General features: G+C 31.2%; 3 protein-coding genes across 5 annotated transcripts; all 3 read right to left on the minus strand.

The window, feature by feature from the left end:
- Positions 1-7497, minus strand: LOC133681355 (zinc finger protein CONSTANS-LIKE 13-like). Of its 3 annotated transcripts, none has more exons than XM_062104390.1 (4): positions 6797-7497; positions 945-1204; positions 497-592; positions 1-252 (listed from the first exon to the last, which is right to left on the minus strand). In XM_062104390.1, the coding sequence occupies exons 1-3, from the start codon at positions 7391-7393 to the stop codon at positions 502-504; spliced, it is 948 nt and encodes a 315-aa protein (XP_061960374.1). In that variant the 5' UTR covers positions 7394-7497; the 3' UTR covers positions 1-252; positions 497-501. The 3 variants fall into 3 exon arrangements, with proteins under 3 accessions (XP_061960374.1, XP_061960375.1, XP_061960373.1); XM_062104391.1 differs by having other exon boundaries at positions 1-255; XM_062104389.1 differs by having other exon boundaries at positions 1-592; positions 6797-7496.
- A 4000-nt stretch (positions 7498-11497) lies between these two features.
- LOC133682016 (E3 ubiquitin-protein ligase MIEL1) lies at positions 11498-16449 on the minus strand. The gene is made up of 12 exons (XM_062105246.1): positions 16147-16449; positions 15965-16052; positions 15817-15873; positions 15699-15731; positions 15152-15229; positions 15006-15049; positions 14833-14873; positions 13771-13853; positions 13602-13693; positions 13434-13503; positions 12692-12730; positions 11498-11901 (listed from the first exon to the last, which is right to left on the minus strand). The coding sequence occupies exons 1-12, from the start codon at positions 16227-16229 to the stop codon at positions 11782-11784; spliced, it is 828 nt and encodes a 275-aa protein (XP_061961230.1). The 5' UTR covers positions 16230-16449; the 3' UTR covers positions 11498-11781.
- Positions 16450-19322: 2873 nt separating this feature from the next.
- On the minus strand, positions 19323-20305 carry LOC133682104 (monothiol glutaredoxin-S9). The gene has a single exon (XM_062105368.1). It carries the CDS (start codon positions 19804-19806, stop codon positions 19501-19503), a length of 306 nt encoding a protein of 101 aa, XP_061961352.1. The 5' UTR covers positions 19807-20305; the 3' UTR covers positions 19323-19500.
- Positions 20306-22514: the final 2209 nt, after the last annotated feature.

Consider the following 22514-nt stretch of genomic DNA (forward strand, 5'->3'; position numbering starts at 1 on the left):
TAAAGAGAAGAAAAAAACCTATTTTATATTACATCCTGCTGAATATATACAAGAGTCATTTTAAGTTTGAGGCAGCAATAAACAGAGTGAAACATTACACTAGATAGAGAACTGATATTTTGTATAATATGCCCTAACATAAGAAACAATGACACATATTGCGGTATATGCTATAACTCAGCAATCCATCCTGGAAAAATATCCAGAAATTCTTGTGATGTTCCGTCTCCTGAGCTACACCTGATACCTGACCTGCTGGTTCACAATAAAGAAGTCATGGCGGGTAAATGTATAGCCACCATCAAAACATCAGTCGTGCTAATTTGCTCTGTTTTAACCAGATGGTGCAAGTAGCATGCTCCGAGACAGACATGTGAACTTGATATTTTCTGAGTGATATTGTGTTGCCATCCGACGCGTACAGAGATTACTTTGACAAATAATTTCAAAACTTTTCCAGAAATTGTCAACAGTAACAGCCAAAACAACTGCTTACCACTTTCAATGATCCAGCTTAGCGAAACGCCCCTTGATTCTTGTTCTGCTATCTGCCCGAACCTTGCGGGATTCGTACCTGATACGTTTATCGTACCTGTTGTTTTTTCACAAGAAGAATGCTGGTTTAAGATTCCCAGAAGAACGACGTCTAAGGCCACAACCCGTGCTAATGAATCATCCTTGCTAAGATTATGCAACTTACATAAGTTTATTCAGACCAGAAAAAAGGAGTTCATTTTGAATCTTAATTTCTCAGTCATGTCAATGCTCTGAGAACATGCTAATGTCAATTTATTTTCTTGGCGTCACATAGATTTTAGAAAATTTCACACAAAAACCAAAGCTGAATAGTGTGCAAATTAACTAGAAATGTTCAAGTCCTTTTCTATTTGAAAACAGGGATTTGAAAACTCATGCTACTGAAGGCAAACAGGGGGTGCAAATACCTCCTTGTTTGCTTCTTCTCCTTGTATCGTGAAATAGCAGAATCTCTCTCCTGGCTGCTTAATTCATGTGTCCCATCATTTGGGAGAACTGGTAATGTTCCAATTGTAGAAGGTTGTGGCTCTGCTTCATGGCCATCATTTATGTGACTTGCACTGTCACTGATGTTGAACTCTTTTTCAGGAACTGCGCAACTTTCCTCAAAGTTGCTTCCTGGTAATGTCGAAGGAAAAGAAACTTGATTTGCAGCTTCACCATTTTCCTGAATGAAGGAAAGATAAATTAGTCTGCTTTTATTACACTAAAAGAACATGTGACATTGATAATTAGAGGAGCTAAATTTGGGATGAAAATCAAAGCATAAAAAAGAAAAAAACACTAAAATTAAGGTGAGGAAAAATGTGTAAAATATAAAAAATTCAAGTTATAAACTTTTCATTCATATTTTTTTTATAGTAAATTCTATAAGTTATAAGATTGAAGAATTAATTAGAACTAATTTCCACCATTATTAATTTTTTATTAGCCAATAAATCAAGAATTAAATCTAGAAAAACCAAGAATTCTTTGAGTGAAAAACCATGGGTTTTTTTAAAACTAATTTATCATTCACCTGTAATTTGTTTAATTATAACAAATTTCTAACCATCCCCCATATGAATGGAAATTAACTCACCAGTTTAAAAACAACTTAAAGATTTTTTGAAAAATATTGATTTAATAGATTACTACATCAGAATAGGTATTTTTTTACTTTGAACCTTTCTTAGTAAAATATTATCAGATTTATTCGGTTAAATAATGAATGTGATGTCTTAAGATTTAGTTTTTTATGTAAACTAAAACAATATTACTCACATAATTATCTACCTAGAGATTTTCTTTGGTGTTTATTGTTGTGTTCATTTTAGCTCTAAACAACTCTTAGATTCACGAGTGTTTTAGAGAATTCAGTTTTTATTGAAATTCACAAATAAACAACTATATTTCTCACTTATATACGTGATCTTTTATTAAGAGTATTTTGCTATACTTGACCTAGTGTACCAAAATATAAAAATCATTAAGAGCTCAGCTCACCGTTTATCACACTATAACTAACACTTATTTCATTATAAGAATAAGCATGAAATAATAATTTTCTAGTGCTATCGAGAATGTTATATGACTTAGTTTTTCATTTGAACCTAGATCTTGAAATCTTCAATCAATTAGGTATGGTTACCATCATTACACTCTTTCATCTTTTAAAGACTTCAAGTCCATTTCTCTTGATGAAATTATACACAAGCTCTCTTGAAAAATCTTTGGTTAGAGGATCCACAATATTTTTCTTTGATAGTCAATGGAAATAATTTCATTCGAAAGCATGTGTTTAACGATATTATGTCTATGACATATATGTCTAAACTTTCAATTATATATACTACTTTGTGCCTTTTTAATTATAGATTGATTATTGCAATGGATACAAATAGTTGGCACTGATTTTGGCCAACATAGAATATCCTTTAACGATTTTTGAATCCAATTCAGCTTTGTCAATAGCAATAAACTCCTGACTTCATCATGGACCTAGCGATACACGTATGTTTGGGAGTTTTCACAACACAGTTGCTCCACTAAGTGTGAAGACATTGACTTGTAGATTTTGAATCCTTAGGGTCAAATAATATTCAATTGACATCACTATACCCTTATAGTATTACTGAGTAACCAGTATAGTATATCCTATAATCCAAGATGTACCTCAAATACATAAGTACCTCTTTTATTTTATTTAAATGATTTATACTTGTATTACTTGTAAATCTACTCATTTTATTTTATTTAACTTTTATTTTTTCAAGAATATTTAAATTGGTTTATTCTCTTACCTCTATTCTTGGACAAATGTACACTTCTATCAATCGATGAACAAAATATTTTAATTTTAACTTGTATACAAGAAATTTACATGCACTACTATTATATGCATATATGATAAATACACAATCCACAGTCTTAGATCATATATTGACATTTTTAGGATAAATATTACTAGATTTGTAAGACATCCCCACAGTTTGATGCATTTGTTGGAAAGCTTTATACCTTTTCACAATTCATATAATGTTTTTTTTAACATTTGATGGGGATACCTAGTTAAGTATATAATTAACTGTTAGAATTGCCTCCCCCCACAAGTTTTGAGGTGCTCCTAAACTTATCAACATGTTATTCATCATTTATTTTAATGTTCAGTTTTTACGTTTCGCAATATCATTTTGTTGTGGTGAATAAAAAGTAGTAGTTTAATGAAAAAAACTATTTTGAAAACAGAATTCACCAAATAGTACTTCATATTCTCCACCTCTATCACTTCTTATTACCTTTATCTTTTTGTTAAATTAATTTTCAACTTCATTCTTGTAATTTTTAAGCATTTCAAGAGTTTCATTATACTCCTAAGCAAATAAGTATAACAATACCTTATTGAATTATCTATAAAAATAAAATAATATTTTTCTCTACCTCTGGTTTGCAAAAACTTTAATTTATAACTATCTTAGTGGATCAAGTCTAGAGGTTCACTACTTCTTTTAATTGTTTGAAAATAATTTTTTTAAAATTTTGATTCTACATAAATTTCACACTTATGATTTTTTTTAAATCATACTTTGTAATGATTCCTCGATTATTGATATTTGTATAGAATTATAATTCACATGACCTAACATGTTATGCCATACATCAAAAGACTCAAACAAATAAGAAGAAAAAATATTTTTATTTTTGTTTTGATAATTGGTTATAATGATTATTACATTTATTTTAAAAATATCATCTCACAAATACGTATTTCATATAAACATATCACTTAAATTTATCACTCTAAAATACCATTTTAAAATCATTTTTGCTCAACAATAATCTAAACACTAAGTTCTTTCTAATGTCAGCATCATACAATATATTGTTGATGGTAAGAAGCTTTTTGAAGGCAACCTTTTCAATACCTAGTATCTTAGAGGTTGATAAGTTCACCATGTATAGGTTTTCTATATTCACTTCATTGTAATTGGAAAACATCTTCTCAATCGATGTATATCTTGTAGCAACAGTGTCAACCCACTACTACTCATGATTATTGATAAATTTGACTTCGAAAACAACACAAGACAAGTTCATTATAAAACTTTATTAGTGAAATGATGAACCTCGGTGACATTGACTTGAATAATTATTTTTCATAAGGTTTTCTTGCTTATCTTTATTTCTGCAATATTTGGCTAGATGCCCAGTCTTATTGTAAATAAAACACTTATCATTGAACTTCTTGAAAACTCTTTTACCATTCATAACCAGCTTTTTTTTTGCGAGACTTTACCTCTTATTCCATAAAATTTGCTTTTGCGACACCAAAAGAGTTGATTCTCCTTTCAAATAATTTATTGTCATTTTTCTATTCTCAACCTCAAAATGAGATCATCAATTCTTATCTCATTACACTTATGCTTAAAATAATTCTTAAAATCTTTTCAAGATGATGACAATCTTTCAATGATCGCGGTCACTTGAAATGACTCATTTAGAAATAAACTTTCAGCGTATATATCATGCAAGTTGAGTTGAAACTCTTGAACTTGACTCATTACGATCCTTAAATCAATTATCTTGAAATCTAAAAAATTATTGGTTCATATCAACATCTTTAACTTTGTATTTTTTTTCATCTAAAACTTCTCACAATGCTTTTGCTCTATTGATTGAACTATACACATCATATAATGTATTGTCCAACTTATTCAAGATGTAGTTCTAGCACAAAAAATCAATATGATTCCATGCCCAATTGCCATATAATGGAGTTAGATTCATTTTCTGATGATTTTATCACTTTCTCAGTTAAGAACTTTATCAAGTTCAAGATGATAAGATAGAATATTATCTTTTCTTGTCACTTATTAAAGTTCAATTCATTAACTTTTCAGGTTTTTTACTATGCATCATAAAAGGTGATGACAAAATCTCACTAAACACTTGTCGAAGCAACATTGGTTGGAATAACCAAATTTTAAGTAGAAGACAATATAATATAAGAAAACACAATAGCCAATCGTATTTATAAGTAAATATTTCAGCTTCACAATAAACAAGAAATAAAATAAAAACTTGTAATAAAACAACTTTTTAAATAAAAATATTAAAATCATACAAGATAAAACCAACAACCATTTTACTTATGAAATGTATCGTATATAAAAATAATATTATGTGAATAATACTTTCACTAAAAAAGTTCTAAAAAAATTAAAGGGGTCACAAATTGTTATGCTGGAAACTTAATCTTTTTAGACAGAATTTTCTAGACCATATCTATTCACCATACTAACTTTTTGTATATATGAATAATGATGTTTACATGAACAAAACCGATCAAATAACTTTGATGTCAATCTTATAGAATATAAGTAAGATAATATAAACTATTATAAATAAAATAATAATTCATTTAATAAAAAATATAAATCAATAAGATTTATGATATGCATAGTATCATCCAAATAACATGAAAAATAATTTTAGAAGATAAGCTATAACTTTAAAATAGATATATAACAATCTTTTAAAATAAAACAAAAAAAATCATAACATACCAAAATGTTATAGATTAAAATATATAGAAATAAAATTAAATCTATATATGAGAATATAACCACTTAAAAGCAAATTAAATAATAAATTAAATTTTAAAGATGTTAAAAACCTCTTTTATAATTAATCTATATTATTATTTTCATTATTTTTTTTTCATAAGACAAACTAAACAAAGTCTAATATAAAAGATTTAAACCTTAAGATTATAAAAGCTGTGGATTTGAAAAGAAAACCAAAACATAAAAAGAAAAAGAAACACATTAAAAATATAAGGAAAACTGTAAAATCTCAAAAAATTCAAATTACAAATTCTTCCTTTATTTTTATAAGATTCAAAGTTAAAAGGTTAAAAAATTAATAAGAATTAATTTTTATAATTATAAATATGTAATTAATCACAATAAATAAAAAAATAGATATAAAATAATTAAAAATATATTTAATAGAAAAATAAAATAAAATAAAATAAAATAAATTTCTCTTTCATTTATAATTTATTTAATTAAAATAAAATTTTATAAGATAAATGACTGCATTTCCATACGAGTCAGGCTGCAATCTCACTGGTTCAAGAAGCTGACAAAGTCTCTCGTCCTTGTGCTGCCTACAAGCAGCATTACGATTCTGATTCAAGAAGGACATCCTGAACCAGGTCAAAACCACAGTAGTCCATCCACAAAAATTGACTAGTATTTAGCACCTAAGGCCTTTCATTTTCAAAACAGAAAATTTTTACATAAAGATTTAATTTTTAGAAAACTAAAATCTATCGGCAATGGCTAATCGAGCTTGTAGCTAATCGAGCTTGAGGTTTAATTTTTCCCACAACCATTCTGACTAATTTTCAGCCAGAGAAAAAAAGTATACAGTGATGAGGAAATCAAACAAAGGTACAAGAAATCTCAATCAAATTCATGCAAATATCAACGAAGGAAACTAAAGGGGAACCACAATCAGTCAACTAATTGAAAAACAAAAACATACAGCTGGGTTTGGTTCGTAATCCGGAATTTTTTTCGTTTTGTTTTTCGAAGTAATTTTTTGTAACTAAATGGCTTTGTTAAATACTTCGATCGAGACTTTTCACTGCAGCAATGAGCAGAATTGGAACCTTCATAGTACTGACTATAAAAATCATCTGAACCTAACAACAAACCGCTCGCACTAATTTAAGCTTCACAGTCATTATTAAGAATAAAAAATGGTTACTTGCCTTAGGCAAAGGAGGTACTCCTAAAGCCTGGAGATTTGGGCCCGAATCACTGGACATAATGAAATCATCAATGCTAACAGCAGTGCTATCCCAAACGAACAAATCCGAATAGCCATCATCAAGTCCAGACCCCATAAACCCATCCATTTCTTCACTAAAAAGCATAGACTGCTTAAGATCCAGATCTTCAAACCCCAAAATTTCCATCAATTCATTCCCTGAAGGACACCCAGTAAAACCCTCAATCGGCCTACGATTGTGTGTTGAAGGAAACGAAGAAAGACTGTGTCTTTCCAAGTCACAGTTTTGGCAAAAAACAGAGTGCTCTGTTTCACAGAAGATTGAGACAGGGGATGTGTGACAAACATCACAGAGGAGTGAGCGAGTGTGCTTGGAGAAGAGCTGGTTTGTTGAGTGAACTTCATGGTCACAAGAGAGACAAAGCTTAGCTGAGTCAGCTCTGCAATACAGGAGAGCTGTGGTGTCATTACAGTAATCACAAAGTCTTTTTTGCTGTGGTTTGGGGTTCATGATGGTTGTTGTTTGCTGTTTTGGTTCTTGCTGCTGATGATGTTGGGGTTTACGAGATTCTGTCATTTTATATATATATATATTCTTAAACAACTTACTGTGTACTATATATTTATTGAGTGGTGATCAATAAGACAATATGTGTTCGTTGGAGGGATATATAGAATGAGCCAGAGAAGGATGAGAAAGCTGATCTTTCTTGCTGTTCAAGAACAACTATCTTGAATATTGATTGTCCTTTTTGTTTGATTTTTCTAACAATCAATTTCAATGATTTGACATGATCCATCTTTTCATCTTTTGTTTCTCAGTTGCCAAGTTCTTGCTTGAATATAGTTTTATTTTTCAAATTTAGCAGTTCAAATGTAAATAAACAATAATTACTGTTACCAAATTAACTTTTATTGAAGATTATCTCTTTCTTATTAAACTAGATTTGTGTTCAGTGATTCGCAGCGGGCTGGTAAAAAATTGAAGTAAAAAAATGTTAAAATAAAATTTTGATCTGATTTACATGAGTTACCTCATCAATTGATAATTTAAATAAAAAAATATAGCATTAATATAAAAAAATGATAACAAAAAAGAAATAAAAGACCCAACATGAACCAATTTAAAATAAAAAAACTTACTGTCAAAGGTGAAACATAAAAATAAAACTAAATTAATTCATAAACTTCATAACAATATATATAAGATTAGGATAATCTCGAAGAAAAAAATGAATAACATGAAAATTTAAATGAAAAAAAAGAGAAGATGAAGGAATAAATAGTCATCGACGAACCATCATGAATCTTGAAACAAGCGTCGCCTCATTAGATCGAAGGTGTCGAGACATTTTAAGCATTGCCTTGTAATGTAATATTTGGTTTTTGAAAAGCTCCACACGTGCTAATCAGACAATGCAAAAGTCGTTCACATGTTGACGTGTGTCATGCATAAGCCAATATATTTTTTATAAATATATTTAATGTACATCAATTACAAAAAAAATCTGATACCTTCAAATTTATAATAAAACCAATGTAAAATAATAATAAAAATCCTAACCCAATTGAAAGTTTATTTTAGTAAGAGATAATATCGTCAACTCACTAGTAAATAGTAACACATGTCTTGTACAATAATAGTTTCTCTTTCACCTTTTTTATTTTTATTTTTTCCTAATCTAGAGTTATTTAATTTAATTATACTTCACCCAAAAATCCCACGACATCAAACAAAAAAGAAAAAGAGAAAAGATCTGGGAGTTAAAATCTGATCTTTATGACTTTCATGGTTGATTGGTTGCAGTGGAAATATCAAGACATAAATATTATAGGATTTCTTAATTTTTATAAAGGGTATTTCAGCAGCGTAAAAAATGGGGACAATGTAGAATGAAGTGTGTATTCTGGTCATGTACCAGTAGTTAGCAGTCCATATCTGATTTATCTCGGCTCTTCAGGGCTTCATGATTTTAAATTGAGAAGAAGAAGAAGAAGAAGAAGAAGAAGAGTTGATACATGAATTGTACTTCATTCATTAACTTTCTATCACGTGAGAATGATTAATAGCCCATGCACTGTTGTTTACAAACGCATACTTTGTTAAGGTGGTAGATTTATTTGAAATTGTGGTAGTGATGATGATTTAAAATATTTTTTGTTTAGAAATATATAAAAATAAAGTTTTTTTTATTTTTTAAAAATTATTTTTGCTATCAGCACATCAAAACAATTTAAAAATATATATAAAAAATTTCATCTAAAACAAAAAATTTTCTATTTTTTTAAAAATACAGTTTGCACTGCGTTTTCAAATACACTTGAAGATAGAGATACAGTCCGATTTGCTTTTTTTTTTTTATGGAATTAAAAAAAAAGGGAGAAAAACTTGATTTTGATTGTAGCTTTTTATACATTAAATGAGTTATATATTAGAAAAAAAGTAATCATACATCACCAAATTTCTATTCCAAACACTCTTACTTCTTGATTACCATGACTATATATTAGAACAAAATGGTCTTTTTACAGATTCAATTGATATTTCTACAATGAACAGGATAAAGCAGTATATTTATATTTTTGTTTGACAGTGAAGTTACTAAATACCTTTATAATAATAAAAATTGTCCGACTAACAAGGGTTTTATTGTCTTTTTACTCTTTTCAAAACAGTAAAAAAACTAAAATACCCTTGAAAGAAAGAGAAAACACTAAAACATTAAACATGCTGCCAGAGTTTTTTTTTTTGTTCTAATGATTTTTTCATGATTCTTAATTTGCATGAGAGTTAAATAAGTCTTTTAATAAATAATATAAAAGAAGAAAAAAAAAGTGTGTGCTATGCACGTAACAGTGAGTGGACGTGGCCAACACCTTTCATGCGAAGCGTGCGGTGACGTTCCGCAACCAAATTTGAACAACCATCGTGTATTCTAAAAAAGCTTTTTGAATTTTTTCTTTTTATCCTTGTGGAATTTACTTCATTATTTTTTTGAGTTTTTCTTCCACGAGTTAATTACAATTTTATGTTCCGAATCACTAATTTTAAATATTAGCTTAATTTAAATTTAATTTATTTTTTAAAATTATTTTAAGATGTTAATTTTTTTCAATTTTTTTATTCAATATTGAGTTATTGAGCTTTAATCTTATTGACTTGTTTTGTCTTTGTTTTTTTGGGTTTTTCTAAACTTATATTTTAGGTATTAGGTTGGTCGGGTTAACCCATATTTTTTTTAATTTTTTTTTTTTAATCCTTTGACATTAAATCATTAATCCTTAAATTTTATGATTTTTTTAAGTGGTTATAATTTGGTTATTTAAGTGTTTCTTTTATTAATTCAACTTTTTTCATGATCTTATTTTGCGTATAATAAATTAGTCAAATTAAATTAAATTGGCTCAATTTTTTTAATTTAATATTTTTTTTTAAATTGCATACATTAAAATTAGATTACTAAACCAATACAAGACTCAGATTATCCTGAATTGGTTTACGTTATCAAGCACAGCTGGCGGTGTAAAGCGTACGACCTTGCTAGTCATATATAAAAAAAAAAACTTGCGAGATCACTTTTAAGAAAAAAAAAAATCTAAAAGGCTAGGACTCCCACGATTACTGAAGAGCACAAAAATCTAAAAGGCGAGGCCCCACACTTCCTGACGACCGCAAAAAAATCTAAAGTTCAAATAGTTGAAAAACACACCTCCTGGCTTTGACCCGTCCCTTGCCTTCGCTTCATCATGCTAAATTGCTAATATTCCACGGGGATCAATACGAGCCACCCTTCTTAAGTTTTTTAAATAAAATTTAAGTCATTTGATTTCTCTTTTAAATACATCCTTTTATACGCTCGTTTAATTCTTTTTTTTTTGGCTCTCATACTTGTTCTTATTTTCTTTTATATGCCCTTTTATCACCTTTTTTTTTGGGATAAAAATGCCTCCCAAACCATAAAAAAGAAGTTTAAAAACTGAAAAAAATATTTTAAAGATATGAGAAAAATTATAAAAAAATGGAAACTAACTTGTAAAATCTAAAAAATAAAAAAAAAACCATGTCCACAAAGTCTTGTAATGAAAATGTCTATACAATAAAGTAAATTCTGCAAGACAAGTTTTTTAAAATTCACCTATATCTAAAGGATAGATGAATCGAAGATGAATCGAATAACGCAAAAGATTATCTATAGACGAATTAGCTGAAACGAAGGAAAATCTATCGATTAAAAGATAAAGGAAACACAGATTTTTTACATGCAATTCATGTTCTTCCACCAAATCAAATCCTAGACTGAAATTAATTGGATCAAAGGAACAATCCATGCCATTAAAATTTGCTGATGGAAAGAACATTAGCTAGAACAAGAAACATTATATTGGGCAATTTGGATATTACACAACCATATAGAGCGTGTTTGGCAGTGTGGTTGCGAGTGCTTTTCAAATAACTTTTCGTGCTAAAATACATGCCAACGATATTTTTTCATTTTTTAAAAATTATTTTTGACATCAGCACATCAAAACGATACAAAACGTACAAACCATATTAAATTTTAGCAAAAACAAAAATTCAAATTTTTTGGGAACGCAACCGCAGCCGCGTTCCCAAACAGGACCATAATCTTTGACACCAAAACTTTAGACTAATATAATTTTTAACCTCACCTTTCATCGATTAGCCTTTTAAATAAAGTCCTTTGTTAAAAATTTCAGCTATAAAAGCTTTAATAAGGAATCCTACATATATCATGAACTGGACTAACTAATTAGGGCTATAAATTCCTCGTTCTTTTTATGTTTTTTAATTCTCCATGTAATCTTCCTTAGCAGCCCTCATCTTCTTAATAGAGATGACTTATTTATAATATTATCGATTACTATAAAAAAAAAAGAAAAAGGAGGAGGTCGGCATCACAAGTTTGTTGCCGATATCTTTGGCTGATTAACAAACACTTCATTTTAGCAACCGGTTCCTGCAATCCTTCGGGTATTATACGAGGCGCACTGTTTGCACTTGTGCCCAACAACGTGAAATGCGACTTTGCTAGTGCTGTTGCAGTCATTGCAGAGGATGGAGACCTGTATAAACACCCAAGCGAATGAGAGAAAATCCCGCATCAAGGAATTTTCTTTCTGCACCAAGAACGGGACATGCATCCATGTTTATTTGTGGGCGTCTGGGTGTGTGGACGGGCATCAGATGTAAATGTAATTATGATGAATGTTTACATGTCCTACCCAAATTCCCAAACCCAGGAAAATTACATGGGTTGCGCAGCCTACCAACATTGTCCATGAATGAGCAAGCGTTTCAGCTTTCTCAGAAATGCATATGACGAGGCTCCCTAAAATGCGTTGATTAAAAGACCCATTATTGACACAGTATTTACCATGAATTTTCACTGAATTTCAAAACCTAGTCCTAGTCATATGAGTTTCAAAGCACCAATATGATGGACCAAATGAAGCTTCAAGAAACAGCTTTAGGGAAACATCAGTCAAGTGGGTAACCCATCCTCCAACATGAAGAATGCTACTTTTCAAAAGGCCTTATAATGCACATATCCTTTTCTTTTGTCAGTTAATATCAATAAAGAAGGAATTGTTCAAAATAAAGCATGTACAAAGAGTTAAAAACAGACAACCAGCTCCTCAGAACGAAACTGAGGGTGGCCCCAAACCACCCCTCTATTATTCACTCTTGTTTTTATCTTTTAGACATCAAAGGACAGACTACTTTAAAGAACTTTTGGTGACAGTTGGTATCAAGTCCGTTTAGAAGTTCTGGATACTTCGAATAATTGAAGGGTGGTCAATGCAGATTTGAAATAATCAAATTGAAACTGGAAAAAAAGGACAAAGAGACTACCTCATACTGGTATTGCTCGGGCATTTGGACAGCCTCAATCTATCAAAAGAAACTTCCCCAATTATTGCAGAATACTACGTTATAGAAATTACGCAGAAAAAGTTATAACTTATAGTAACTATAATTATCATCGAAGTTAAAGGCTTAAAGCGACCATTCAATAATCAAGCAAAGATCCACATAAAAAAAAAAACCTCTATACAACAGATACAGGTACATGCTAGAAAAAAAAAAAAAATTTACTGCTCCAATGTAACAATATATATGTACACAAGGCAACAGCCAAACTTTGTGATTCCAATCCAAACTACACCCAATAGAAATAGAAGCATCACTCCAAACCAGGCAAAGAGAGAGAGTAAATGGGGGGAGACGGAAGCTAGGTTTATTTGAAACAGTGGTGGGCAAAAGGTATCATAAAGTCTACGGTGAGGGCCAGAATCAAGTCAATCAATCTTATCTTGTCTATTCAAATTACCTTTGACATTACAAGAGCTTGCTATGCTGTCCATTAACCATTCAATATCATTACTTGGCTGCATGAGATCAACTCATATACAAGTTCATAAGACCTATGGTGCAGTCAATTAGCCATTGCTGTGTAGCAACCTTCTTTCCACCACACTAATATATCCAGGGTGCTGGAAAACAACCTTTTCTTCCAAGGCATGGCATGTAAGCATGAACTATAGCTCAAATTTTTGCAGCAATTCTGACAATTAAAGGGGGGAAAATGTCATACCTCCTCATCTAGCATTTTCCAATAATCTGAGGTGTTCATCACTGTCTTGGAGCAGATTGGACAACGATACCTGGTAATCAAATTAAAAATGTTGTATGCAAAACATAATCATTTGACTTGTTAAAATCAATTGAAAACAAATAAGTAGATAACATCTATGAAGTATACTGCTGTTGTTTTGCCATTTCACGAAAGCAGTCCATGTGCATGGTATGTCCACACTTCATAACCGTTGCTTGTTTAACTGAGTCAAAAAGATACTGTTGGCACATTACAACACTGTCAGAACATAAAAATTCCTTTTCATTCCTGTACATTTGTGTGAGTCAACACAAACCTCGTAACAGACAGGACAGCAATTTTTCATGGAGTTCTCAACACATGAGTGATTATCACGCATATCAATTGCATAGCAAGATCCTGCACACTTCAAATCATTAGGGAAGATAAAGCAATGTCCAATTGGTCTGCAAACTAATAGCATCCACAAGATAATCAACAGGCAGCTAGCAAATTGCATGCAGAACCCAAGGGCAGAATAATGGAAAAACTATTTCCCTTAAGATTGGTCACTGGCTCTGTAACTTTTAGAGCTAGTGGTTAATACACTAAAGAGACAAAAGACGTTTTCAGGTTGCTCCATCTAGACTTTTTCTATGTTATGACAAATCTTGAGTTTATAACTTCATACATTATCTAATGCTAGCTGCTCACCCAAGTGCCCTTTTATTTTCTCAACAGGTGATTTCAAGAATCTCCCAACTGACAAATCCGTAGCTTTTTAACTTAATTTATAATTTCTTCCTTTTCAGCTCCCAATTGCCTACCTAGAGAGCTTCAGTTTATATATTGCATTCTGGTTTTAAGTCCCATTGAGAGCTTGAGAGTTTTACTCAAATCTGCCAACCATGGCTAACTTATGAAAGTGCAATGTGATTTTCTTTCTTGTATGGTATATTTAACCAGAATCGTATGCCCGGAACAAATAACCAAATTATCACAAGTAGTAGTGCCTAATAAAATCATCTCAGGGTTGACCGTTGACTTACTATCACATCTAATTAATAAATGATAATATTCAAAATTTAAGTTATAGGCAGTTTGGAAACGCAGTGCAAACCTCGTTCCACCAAAATTTTAATTTTTTTTGCTAAAAATAATTTTTTTTATATGGCTTGGATTGTTTTGATACGCTCATCTCAAAAATAATTTTTAAAAAATAAAAAAAACATCAATTTGATGCATTTCAGCACAAAAAATACTTTGAAAAACAACCACAACCATATTTCCAAATGGGAAAAACCCATCACAACCTGCAGCAAGCTACATGCATCAAAAAAACAAAGTGTAAAGACAAGTGACTGAATCACAAGAGTCAGAAAAGCAGTGAGTTACAAACCACATTTCTCACAGTGAAAAAAATTTTCACGGCCACCGAGTCTGAAAACAACAATTTAGGTAACAGTAAGCATCAACACAAATTATGACAGCAGGAACAAGAAGGAAAGATATCGCCCCTAAGAAACGAAGCTAGCTATGGATTAAATGTATAATGAAAGTCTCTTAACTAACCTACAAATCCCACAACTATCACAATGGAACTGCTGTTTGCTTGTCTGCAAAAAATTAACACCACCACAATTAAACCAGAGAAATCCTAATATTAACTCGTCATACTGTCAGTCATCTCAACAAATTATAACTCAATATTCACTTACATCATCGTCATAGAATTTGCAAATATCACAAAAATATTCACCCATCTTGACACCACACTTATTGCAAACCTGAGCAACCTGAAAAAAAAAAAAAAGGTTATGAATATTTTTTTGTTTTAAAACTATTTTTAAAATTTTTATTTAATTTAAATTAATATATTTTTTAATGTTTTTAAATATTTTAATGTGTTGATATAAAAAATAATTTTTAAAAAATAAAAAAAATATTATTTTGATATTTTTTTCGGTAAAATATACTTTAAAAAACAATAACAACAATCATACTCCTAAAGGGATCTCATAAAAAACTTATAAAAGACATTTAAAAAGCATTTAAAAATTAAAATTACTTTAAAAAAACATTTGATAATGGGTGTGTTTGGCTTGAATATAAAGTGGCTTTTTATATGATACAATATCTTTTAATCCCAAACCACTCCTTTAAAAGACTAAAACCTATAAAAACATACGTTTTTACTATATATATATAAAAAACCACAAGCTTCCTCCCCTTCAAACCCCCTCAAACCCACTGGGTTATCCATACCTCTTGCTCTGTGTTGCAAACTGAACAAATAACCTGTAACACCAATTGTTCAATGAAATCAAAATAAATCCATAAGAAGAAAAAAGAAAAAGAAGATAAATTAAGAAATTGAGCATACTTGTTTAATATCGTGCCTGACTATTTCATGACGATCCTTGGGATTGCTCAGCGAGCTCTAAGACACACACAGAAAGAAAGAAAAAATCCCTAAACTGAAAAAAATAAAAAGAAATAATAGAAGCAGAAAAAGGGAGAGAGTTGGTTACGGTAGCTTCATTATGGCAGTGGCGGCAAGAAAAGATTTGGTTGCAACATGGAGCTCGGATTTTGCATCTTCTCCGGTAGTGCTCGCATCTATTATTATCACATCACCAAAAGAGAATAAGAAAAGAAGAAAAAGAGAAATATAACGATGGGGTGCGAGAGAAGAGAGCGAAAGGTTACAGACCCATATTGGTGTTCCAATTTTGCGGTGTCTTGTAGCTGCTCTGTGCTTCTATGAGACTGAGAAGCAGGGTTTTGCTCTTCCATAGCGGTTGCGGTTGTTTTCTCCAGAAGAAGCACCTGATTTTCTTTTATTGTTTATAAATATACAGTCTCAATCCCTCGTTTCTCCGTTTGTTTTTCCTTTAAAACTGCGTTTAAGACTTTAAGTGCATTTAGTTTTAAAAATATTAAATTAATTTTTTTTTAATAGTTTTGAACGGATATAATTTCATTGCGACGAACAAGAAATAAAACAAGCTCTATTTTCTAACAGCTTTTCAAGGAATTCTCATAATCGAAAACACTAAATAGAAGGGGCAAATCACTATAGTGCATACATACACGTGGCTCTGTTTATTGCCTCCGTTTTCCTTTTTTTTTTTTTTTTTTTTTGCTATTTTACTACTAAATTGATAGCTGATATAAATATATTTATTAAGAAATGAAAAGACTAAAAGTGAAAGGATGAAAGTAAAAAAAAGACAGATAATGGATGGTGCTTCAAAAACCAGGGTTAAAAGTTAATTTTGATCCTTTTACTTTTTAAATGATCAATGCCTAGTATATATATACTGTTTTCTAAGTATTTTGAATAAAAATAATGGATAAAAAATCAAGATTTTTAACAAAAACAATCTATGCTTTAACTTTCTAGTGACACTCTTGTTATTAAGAAGATAATGCATCGCCTGTGATAGTTTTTTTTTTTTTTTAAAAAAGTCACCTTCCCTTTAATATAAAAATAAAAATAAATAAATTAAAGAGGCCTGGTGTGAGAGTTAGATCTTTTTTTAAAAGGGTCAAGCGCATAGGCCCGTGCACACTCCCGACATTTTTTTTCTTTTTCCTTTATGTTTTCCCTCCGTTTTACACTTTATTTCATTGACTAAAAAGTAATTTGAGATTCTTTTTATTGGGCATCATTGAAATTCCTTTTTTTTTTTTAATGACATCATAAAAAAGTTCCTTATAAAACAAAATCCAAGCCTGAAAGGCTTATAAACATAGACAGTGGCCATTACATCTCAACTCCGCAACCTAAATCCAGGTAGAAAACTCACATGCCACCGGAAACCGCCATCAATTCGCGCTTTGGTGGCCACACATTGTCTTTTCTCAAGGGCTTTTAAACCTCTTAATGGACAAAAAAAGGAAACAATTAGAGATGAAATTACGTGGGGAATAATATTTTGGTGGAATCAAATACTTTGAACAAAAATCCATGGTTTTATGGATTCGATAGATAGAATATTTTATTGTTATTTACTCTAGTATGTTAACAGTGAATATTTTACTGATGGACTCATGAACAAAAACTGATAGTCGGGAAAAACCTCGTAGATTATAAGATCGATGCATGAAAAGAGAAGCGCTATCTTTGCAGTTTGCAAGATTCTCTATATACTGTATCTCCACTTTTGAGATTGAGATCCTTCTATCTGGTGGCCCTTCCACACTTTCGAACGTTGAGTTTGGCCAATTGGCACATGAACTATCATCCGCCTCCTCTGATACTGAGACTTTCTTGGCGACTGATCATGAGCTAACAATTAGCTGGTTATTATGAAGAGAAATTGACACATCATGACCGAAAGTAAGTGACTGTCTAATCAATAATTCAAGATGTCCAAATCTCTCATCTTGTTTTCTCATGGCTGCGTATGCTTATTAATTATACACTCCTTGATGCCTGCCTTCTTGTCACGTGCATATCAATGAAGTACCCTCTTTTTATGATGACCATTGACTTCATCATGAGCTGAGAGGAATACGTACAAGCTTGTTCTCTAGTAAAATACATACACTCAGCAAAGAAGATTATCTAGAAATATTTTTCTTCCTCTATATAAAGAGAGACATAACATATTCCTTTAGATACATACAACAGTTCTTGACGTTTTTCTTCCCATGCAACAGTTCTAACAGGAATTCTTCTCAGTTTTTTCTGTCACCTGTGATTGAGAAAATAAGAGATGTATCCACATACTAATACTATTGTGGAAACTTGGATAAGAAAGATCGGTTCAAATTCCATGTAAATCGCGACATAAAAAGCGAAACTGTGTTTAATCTTGCTGCAAAAATTCCATTAAAATCACGAAAATTGTGTTTAATCCTTCTGCAAAAATTCCTGTTAATGATAGAATTTAATCTCTACTGTTTTGGCTGATGTAGCACCACATAATTAGTGGTCAGAAAAGCGAGGTTCTACCGAAACTCAGATTGTTTCATACTCTTTTGGAAATGTAATTTCATTTGCAATTAAGTTGTGGCAGCATTTAAATAAAGGAAGAGAAAATGACTTCTTCGAATGTAGAAAAATCTGACCGGAATAAAGATGAACATGGTTCTCGGCATAATATTTTCCATCTATGACCAAATTAGTTGGGGAGAAGGATTTTTGGCAATGCGAAAAGTAAATAAGAATGATGCGATGTGTAGCGCGCTTGTGTCATGGAATAAACTCTAATCTTGCTTCCATTTTTCTGCAAGGCAAAGGGATATATACCATCACCGCCGAAAAAAGATCTAAAGGCAAGGAATGCAATACCTTTCTTTATCTAAGATAAAGCAGAAGAATCGATGGCAGCACAAACAAGAAAGAATTTTCCTTCTTAGACTTTTTGCGTGTGGAGGAAAGCAATAGGCAGTTTAAAAGTTGGAGATGTCTGACTTGACTAGCTTCAACTTTCTCCCTCACCTCCATTCCATTGATGCCCTACCCACAACCAAAAATCATAGAAAAGAAATTAAAAAAAGTTATTTATGCGCAGTTATATATTTCTGCTGTTTTTCCTCCTCAATTGGTCTCTCCGATTCTGATATTTGAATGGATGCCCTTGGAACATTTACGTGATGATGCAAATGTAAATATGGTTGATCAAAATGTTAATGGTGCTCAAGATTGCAGGATTGTAGATTTGAGGAGGTACTTAATTTTAATTTAATTTGTTTTCCTCTGAGAACTTATAATATAAAAGGCATATATGATGATCTGAATGATTTTATGGAATATGCTTTTCTGGAACTGATTTAAAGTTATTTTTCTTATCTTCAAGTGTGAGAGAAAAGGGATATGGTCAAATATTCAGAGATTGTGCGATGCTGGAATTCTGCATTGATCAAATAGAGCAACGATTATACAAAGCTAACTCCATTGACATATGGGAACATATTACACACAAGCTAATCAAAGCTATGAAGCACTTAACACAAACAACGTCTACATAGACTACTAAGCATACAGCGCACTAGCTATACTACTAAATCGAGCCAATTTTTATTCTTCCAACTTGATACTGAAGCAGTAATTAAATTAAGTTTGAGACTGGTAGGGTTTGAGCATTTGATTGAGTGAGCCACTGAGGTGGAGGGACATGACTTCATTGGTGGATCCCAGCAGCTTTCCACCAACGAATACAGCCGGTACAGGCGCGCTACACCCCATCCTTGTGAGAGCCTTTTCCATTTCCCTGCCTTCAGGGTCTTGGTCAATCTCATGAACCAGAGGGTCCACCCCAATTTCTTGGAACAGGATTTTGACTGCATAACACAAGCAACATGTGCTCTTGATGAATATCACTACCCCCTGCTGAGAGGCCAATCTCAACACCTTATCCATGTTGTCACTCCTGATCGATTAAGCCTTCTTACTATGTGAAGAAGTCCTTGGCCTTCTCTAGAGTCTATTCAGATCCTAAAGACCACCAGATCAAATTCAACTAGAATTGGATCCAATGGTAATGTTAGGGCGGGAGCAGGCAAGAGAGAAAAGGGGTTTTAAAGCAGAAAGTTGTTTGAACTTATGCTCTCACGCTAGACTATATATAGGGACAGATTAGGAGAGTCCTTTTGTTGGAAGAAGAACATTCAAAGTGGAGCAGCTTTACTTAGATGCCCAAATGGGTGAAAGTTGCTTTTAGAGACGGGACTTCTGTGCTTCCACGGGCTGAGCAAGTTGACAGCAAAAAATTGCTGCACCGCTATTGTTCAAGTACGGGCGAGATTGACTGTTTATACAATTATCATAACCATCTGATATGAGGACTATTACTACTTCATCTTTACTAAGATGGAAGGATCAAAGCAATGATCATACTGTGGGATTCATACAGTCGAATATTCATAACAGACGTGCTCATGCTATTGACCATTTGTTCAACTTTTGCAGATTTTATGGACACAAAACACTATGAAGGTAGTCAATTTACCAGATTCCTCACAATCACCTTCTTTGAATCCTTTTGCTGAAAGATTTGGGAATGAGATGGCTTTCGGTGGCTGCGATTCTTTGTGCTGCGCCCACCAACTTGCATGATTCTTTCGAGCCCACGACCATACGAGGCCCATTTCTTACTGCTACAATCCAACCTGTGCTAGCTCTCGCATGTGTGGATGAGCATGTCAATTAAGCCGGCACGTGCACACCAGAAATGCAACTCTTTTGATCAAAACAGGATAATATTTGTTGTTCTCCCTTGAATAAGATTTCTGTAAAGCATAAGTCATCAGTCTTGAGCAAAACTGTGATTTCAATCGTAATGAAAACTATAATTATCTTACTTGGTGTATGAATTTTAATGTGACTTGTAGCCAATTCATTATGTGAAATTATTATTTTTATGTAAATATATATTTATTATTAATAAAAGTTTAACTTATTTTTGATATTTATATAACATTAAATTAATGAATCTAGAATAAAAAAAAAGTTCATGAAAGAAAAAATATTTCGCAAAAGAAATTATAAAGTTGTTATAATTATGAAATTCTTATCGCATCAAATCATTGTTCCTAAAATGTTCATGGTTGATCCTTTCTAATATACTGAACATTCATTAGAGTAGTAAAGATTGATACATATTATGTTTTTTTCTTTATAAAAAGAAGCAGATGCTCTTATAAACTGAGGTATGAGGATACTCAGAACTAATATGTAAATGTTTATCATAAGACATGTACACTGAACTGACCCGCATGAGAATACCATATGGAGAGATCACTTATGTTTATGGAAAGTCTCACGTGACAGTTGTATAAATGATTCTTAAACTTGAGATCACTAAGTTATCTTATAGAGAGAATATTATACTTTGATTCTATTACATGCTATCTTAATCGAGGTAATAAAAGAACAAACATTGGGTGTATCATGAACTATATGAAAGTACTTCAGTGATTAAGAGATGATTTACCACCCTAGGTGAATTAGACAAAATATTCCATTTGTTCTCAAATAGCATTGACTGAGAAATCATTGGCCAAAGTGACATGAGATTTGAAATTGAAAAGAGTTTCAAATCTTATTTAAGCGATCAATAACTATTATGTAGAGAACAAACATGATTTAACATGATAGACATACTTCATGATTTAATATTAAATCAGAATATTATTGATGAAATGATATTAATTACACTGAGAAACCGGTCATTAAAAGGTTAAGTCAAATCACTAATGACTTTTATAATATATAGGGGATCATAACACGTTGTTAGATGATACACTTGATTTTCAAATATAAATTAATCAATTATTTAATTGATAATAAATTAAATTGTTTAATTTATTTAATTGTATTTAATTAGAATTAGAATTTATATTTGAGTCAACATATTAGGAATCTAATGGGTCACACACATTAAAAACCATTAGTCAGAAATTAAGTTGAGATGATTTAATTAAGTATGACTTCATTAAAATATATTTTAGAAATTAAGAACTAGAATATAATTAATACATAAATTATATTTCTAGACTTAGAAAAATCAAGTAAGGACTTGATTGAGTTAATTCTCAAATTATCTTGAATTAATATATGAATATTATTCAGGGGACAAATTGATATTTTGTCAATTTATAAAATTTTTCAAATTTTCCTATAAATAGTAAGTTATGCCTCTTATTTTATAGAGGTTGTCTGTCTGTTAGATAAAAAAAACTATGTAAACACAAAATTAAAGCTAGCATTCTAAGCATAGCAATTTTCTTTTCTAAATAGGAATTTAAGAGATTTCTCACTAGCGATTTGTGTGAATTACCGTTGGATGCTAGACAATTGAACGACTTGTGATTCACAACAATCTAGTCTTTAAAGAATTATTCAAAACAAAAAAAGATCAAATCTTCAGATAATAAATTCTTAAACAATTCTAGATCTGTCTAACGGGATCCTAGAGACTCTAATATAATTTTTTTATAGTTTCCACTACGTGTATGATATTCAGGAAAGCTAACATCATATTGTACCCACACAACACACATGCAGGTATTCAAATTTTCAAGTACAATTATACATAGTTCCTAAAGTATATTTGTTCATCATCACGT

Source organism: Populus nigra, chromosome 2, assembly GCF_951802175.1.
Source record: "Populus nigra chromosome 2, ddPopNigr1.1, whole genome shotgun sequence".
NCBI lineage: Eukaryota > Viridiplantae > Streptophyta > Magnoliopsida > Malpighiales > Salicaceae > Populus > Populus nigra.

Excerpts from the sequence above, each read along its gene's own strand:
- LOC133681355 (XM_062104390.1), bottom strand. The coding sequence starts at position 7,393 with ATGACAGAATCTCGTAAACCCCAACATCATCAGCAGCAAGAACCAAAA. Across the intron at positions 1,205-6,796 it reads GAGTACCTCCTTTGCCTAAG|GAAAATGGTGAAGCTGCAAA; the intron begins GCAAGTAACCAT and ends TCCTTCATTCAG. Across the intron at positions 593-944 it reads GAGAAGAAGCAAACAAGGAG|GTACGATAAACGTATCAGGT; the intron begins GTATTTGCACCC and ends AAAAAACAACAG.
- LOC133682016 (XM_062105246.1), bottom strand. The coding sequence starts at position 16,229 with ATGGAAGAGCAAAACCCTGCTTCTCAGTCTCATAGAAGCACAGAGCAG. Across the intron at positions 15,230-15,698 it reads TTTGCAACACAGAGCAAGAG|GTTGCTCAGGTTTGCAATAA; the intron begins GTATGGATAACC and ends TTTTTTTTTCAG. Across the intron at positions 15,050-15,151 it reads GCAAATTCTATGACGATGAT|ACAAGCAAACAGCAGTTCCA; the intron begins GTAAGTGAATAT and ends AATTTTTTGCAG.
- LOC133682104 (XM_062105368.1), bottom strand. The coding sequence starts at position 19,806 with ATGGATAAGGTGTTGAGATTGGCCTCTCAGCAGGGGGTAGTGATATTC.